The sequence below is a fragment of the Halyomorpha halys genome, unplaced genomic scaffold, assembly GCF_000696795.3.
Source record: "Halyomorpha halys isolate HHAL.00 unplaced genomic scaffold, Hhal_1.1 Scaffold178.1, whole genome shotgun sequence".
NCBI lineage: Eukaryota > Metazoa > Arthropoda > Insecta > Hemiptera > Pentatomidae > Halyomorpha > Halyomorpha halys.
The window spans coordinates 1,486,297-1,491,605 of NW_027105168.1; the positions used below are offsets into that span (position 1 = coordinate 1,486,297).

Consider the following 5,309-nt stretch of genomic DNA (forward strand, 5'->3'; position numbering starts at 1 on the left):
TTTAATTTTGTATATATATATTATAAAATTTTTATTATATTTCAGAATGATGTCAAACTAGAGAAAGGGACTAAAACAGACCCAGCAGTTTGGATGGACAGGGTGTCAGCTATATTCCGCCATATCTCTCTCACGGTTAGAAATGGTGAAATTCATCCTTGCCAACCTGTTATTACTGAAGTAATTATTCTTCTTATTTTATTATTTGATCATATTACACATTATTTTTTAAAGTGGAACAAGTTTATTTTTAAAGGAAAAAAAAATTTGTAAATGGTAATTTTATTGAGATAGGTTGTTGTTTTTTTTTTTTTTTGTTTTTTTTAAATATAAAGTAATCAAAATAGTTTTAGCTAACTATTAAATATTTTAAACCTTTAAATATCACAATATGAAAAATTGACAAATTCATGTAATGCATTATTTATTTCATAGATTAAAATACAGTTTATTGTTTTTAGCATTTTATCCTCTAGTTCTAATGCAAATGACTAATGCCATTTTAAAAAATCCTCCATATTATTTAATATTTTGACTCTGGAATATTGTTTAGATAACGAGAAGGAGGGAGTATCCCAAATTCATTTATTATACTTCTTTATATTGAAGTAGAATAGTTAAATAGTTTAAATTTAATTTAATAACATTATATATTGTAATATTCAAAAATTATTTAAAATAAAATAAAAGGAATCTTAATAGTTTTCATATCTTAGGTATAGCTTAGGTTCATATGAAAAGTTTTAATATTAAACAGATAGGAGAATTTTATTTAAATTTTGTAACTTAATAGACTCTTAATCTCAGGGCGTGTTTTTCTAGGCAATCAGAACAGAGACTTAGCTACTAAATACTTAATTAAATTTATATCTACTTTTACAAATGTATTTAATTTTAGGTAGAGCGAAACTAACCAATAGGTGTATATATATATATTAATATCCCCTTTTTGAGTAAATAGTTATTTTTTAAATAAAAATTGTTTTAACTTATTTTATTGTGCCAACGTTTCTGCTAGAGTTTCTAGCGTTCTTCAGGGCTAAGAACAGAACAAGATAACAAAAATTACCACTTTTTCGACTTCTAAATTACCACTCCCAACATCCTTACCATCAAAGAATTAACGTAGCCAAAAACCTTATTCACCGTGGTCTTTCCCTCTCTGACTCTCGATTCCACGAAAAAAACAAACTGCATCAAACAAATACTCTTAGCTAATAACTTCCCTCTCCTTATAATTCATAAACTTTTACACAACTACCAAAATCATCTCACCACTTCACCTAATTCTTCACAACCCCTTTCTACCCCCTTATACAGATCACTACCATACATCCCCTCTCTTTCCGACAACATTCAAAAACTTTTACATTCTGCTATACCTAACCTTCGTATTGCCTTCAGACCTCACAACACACTATCTAATATTTACACTAAACTAAAAGACCCTATCTCTCCTCTACACCTATCACATATTGTATACCGCATCCCTTGCTCCACCCTTAATTGTAATTCTGCTTACTTAGGCGAAACCAAAAATCTCTTTAAAGACCGTATCAAACAACACAAATATTCTATTTCCTCACATAATCATTCTGCCTCTAGACTTGCGGAACATTCTCTCTCTTTAAATCATTCCTTCGATTTCGACAAAACGTCTATACTTGCTACAGTTCATAACCATGACAAAAGGCTCATCTCTGAATGCCTCTATATCCAATTAGAACCTTCTTCCATCAATTTAAAAACTGACAAGAACAACTTATCATTAACATATTCACAAATAGTTAATTTAATAAAAAGTAATTTTCACATTTTTTTTTTTATTTTATTTATTTTTTATTTAAATTCATTTTATTTTTTCTGCCCACTTTTTAACATATTATTTCACTTTTAAACTTTTTCTTACACATTTGTTGTCTCCCCGGCTCTTATATACGTTTCCTCTTTTTAACTTTGTTAAATACCCATGACACTGTCATCTTCCGGTACTTCGTTATTCGGTAATTCGTTCGTTCGTATATTTTTTAACTCTTCCAATAACCATTTGTCGTTACCCTCTCACACGCTTTCTTCCCCTAAATATTTTCTACTTTTTATTTTATTTTTTTATCCTCTCGTAACGTTTCCTCTTAAAAAACACTTAGTCATTCGTGTAACGGCTTTTTTAATTCAGATTTTGGCCGTCATTGGCGCAGTTCCATTAGACATTTGATTTTCAAGCTACCAGGTTCGTTTTATTCTTTTTTCTTTCCCCTTTCTTTATTTTACTGCCCCTTCTTTTCTCCATTTTTCTTACCCACGTTATAAGTTATGTTCACTGTATTATTATTGGTGTTTTCAACAATTTTTTTTTTTTTATTCTTTTCTTATGGTATATTTTACTTATATTTTGCCTCTTTATCAATTATTATTGTTATATATATTTTCTTCCTCTCAATTTTCTTTTTCTTTCCATATTTCAATTTTTAAATTATTTATAACTAATATGTTCATACTTCTTTGCATTATATAACTTCATTTTTATTTCATTTCCTTAATTATGTTATTTTACCCACTTTTTCAATTACCTATGTATACATTTTATTTCCCGCTTCTCTCATCACTTCATTTTATTAATTCTATTATGTAAAATTATTCATTTATGTTATTCTGTTTATACTTTCTTTTTTATTTTCTATACTTACTGTGGTTGTTATCTTGTTCTGTTCTTAGCCCTGAAGAAGGCTAGAAACTCTAGCCGAAACGTTGGCACAATAAAATAGGTTAAACCTACTTATTGGTGTTTCTCTTTGACCGCACCCCCAACCATCTTCTCCTCGTACGTCATCCACAGTCAACTATCTCTCATAATTATATATATACATAAAGTAATTGACCATGTAATTTCAAATATGAAGAAGATAGTAAAAAAGAACAAAAATAGTTGTTAATTATTTTTGTTTTTTTTTTAAAAGAAACCCATATTTATATTTATATATTCATATTTAATTTAATAATAGTTTAAATAGTTAAATACTATCTTAATGAAGATTTTAATGTGAGAAATGAGTTGTTATAAATTATAATAAAAAAAGTTTTATTGAAAACTTGCTGCTTTGAGTATGAATAAAGTTTTTCAATTGAATTCAGACATGAATATACTTATACTAGTTTTTTTTGTCATGTAGTTGTTTATTTATGTGGCATATGTTCTCAACAGATATGGCCTGTCCTCTCTTCAGTTTTCACAAAATACCAAGCCAATTCACACGTTATGGAGAGATGTTGCAGATGCATCAGATTCGCGGTCCGTTGTGTGGGTAAACAGTCTGCGAATTTACTTGAACCATTAGTCAAACAGGTAAGATACAGTACAATACAGTTGAAGAACTCTCCCAATATAGGTTATAACTTACATTTTTTAAGTGTAAGAAAACAAAAATCTCATACTTTTAATCCAATAAACATACTTAAAGTTTTGAAAGTTCAGAGCCTTTAACTTGAAGAAAGACAATATTACAGAGGTAGATTATAAATCAATTTTACGGCTGAATATATGAACCCACACTTGGGTTATGCATAACTCCATAAAATCAGTCTTTGAATTTTCAATATTGGTTCTATATCAATTTAGCATTGAATAATTGATTGTGAACAAAATGAAAATTTATTAAATTTTAAAATTTATATATTTTTTTCATACCTATCAAAAAGGAAAAATAAGAATTTTTAAGTCAGAAATATAATCAAAAATACTTTTCTAAGCTGTTAATTCTTTGATATTTGTATTTCATATATTGTATATATAAAACATATACTTATAGAAGGATATTTTAACTTAATTTAACAAGCATTAAAGGTATACAAATATTTAAAAAAAAAAAAGGCATTAAAGGTCCAGGGGATCACCATTGTGATTAATGTAAACCTTATGAGTATAATGAATTTATAGATTGTTTATTATAATTAAATTTAATAGGAAGATATTCCGGATAGAGGTCAATAAAGGTATCAAAATAGTAAAGGAGAACTATTGATTGTTAACCAACGTTTCACGCCACTTAGCAGAGCTATCACATGATTTAACAATGGACAACCCAGTAAAATGTATTGTGAGTAACATGGTAACTCAGTCGTCCGCTCTGACAACCCTGCTGAGTGGGGCGAAAAATTGGTTAACAATAAATAGTTTTCTTTTACTATTTTGATACCTTTATTGACCCCACCCGGATTATCTTCCTACAATCTACTTCATAGAGAGTTAACTATCTTTTTCCAAAAATTAAATATAGTTTTTTTTTTTTTAATGGAGGTTATAAGAAGGAGGTTACATTGAAATATTATTTAACCTCCGATACAAATCTCCTATAGTAATATTGGGTGAGAACATTCTTGAGATTTTAAGTTCTGTCTCAAGGCTACTTTATCCAAGACAATTTGTATTAATTTTTTAAAAGTTGAATCTTGTACTGTAACATAATTCGTTTCACTTACAGACAACTCCTTTTTCTTCTTTCTCTTTCTATCTTTATTAACTTTTACTATAGAGGAGATGTAAAATATCAATAACCAAAATCAAAATATTTTGAAAATACTAGATAGAAATACAATGATCCTCTATGTAATGTCGGTCAACGGAAAAAATATGTGTTTTATAGCAAGTTATTTAACATATTTTCAGTTTTGACACTTAGGAGCCTTTGGTAAGGACTGATTCGTTTCTATTTTCATTTTTTATCCTAAAAATTATTTTGTTAAATTTTGTAATTAAAATTTTTTTTTGAGGAAGACCTTCTATTAAACATATTGTTTTACCAGGCCAAAATTGATTATTATATTATTTTGTTATGCAGATTGTAACCCTGTACTCTCAACATGAGCACAGCTGTTTCCTGTACCTTGGCTCCATCCTGGTTGACGAATATGCTTCTGAACCAGGCTGCATCCAAGGGTTGTTAGAAATGCTTCAGGCATTCATTCATCCGACGTTTACCCTCCTTCAGGGAGAAGCGGGTCTGAAATTGCATCCAGACACCGTGGACGATCTCTTTAGGCTCTGTGCGAGGTAAATTAAAACTTCTTATATCTATTTATAGTTTATTTCCTATTATGAAGCTTGAAGTTTTCATTTTTCTCACCATCAATTCACAGCACAATGTAGCTGTGATGTATTGTACAGTCTGTAGCTGACACACTAATCTAGTGCAGTCATTTTTTTTTTTTTATTGACTATTGTATTGTAAACATTGACCTCAGGATTATTGTCCATTTACTTTCCATAACATAAAAAGATCTTGAGGATATAGATACTTTGAAGTATATTACAA

The 5,309-nt window shown here is 28.8% G+C and overlaps 1 protein-coding gene across 1 annotated transcript in view; it reads left to right on the plus strand.

The window, feature by feature from the left end:
- Positions 1–5,309, plus strand: part of Tnpo-SR (transportin 3) — a 29,801-nt gene that overhangs the window by 15,328 nt on the left and 9,164 nt on the right. Inside the window, exons 12-14 of the mRNA XM_014418100.2 lie at positions 46–180; positions 3,203–3,343; positions 4,836–5,047. Of these exons, the coding sequence (XP_014273586.1) occupies positions 46–180; positions 3,203–3,343; positions 4,836–5,047 (488 nt within the window). The remainder of the gene's footprint in view (positions 1–45; positions 181–3,202; positions 3,344–4,835; positions 5,048–5,309) is intronic.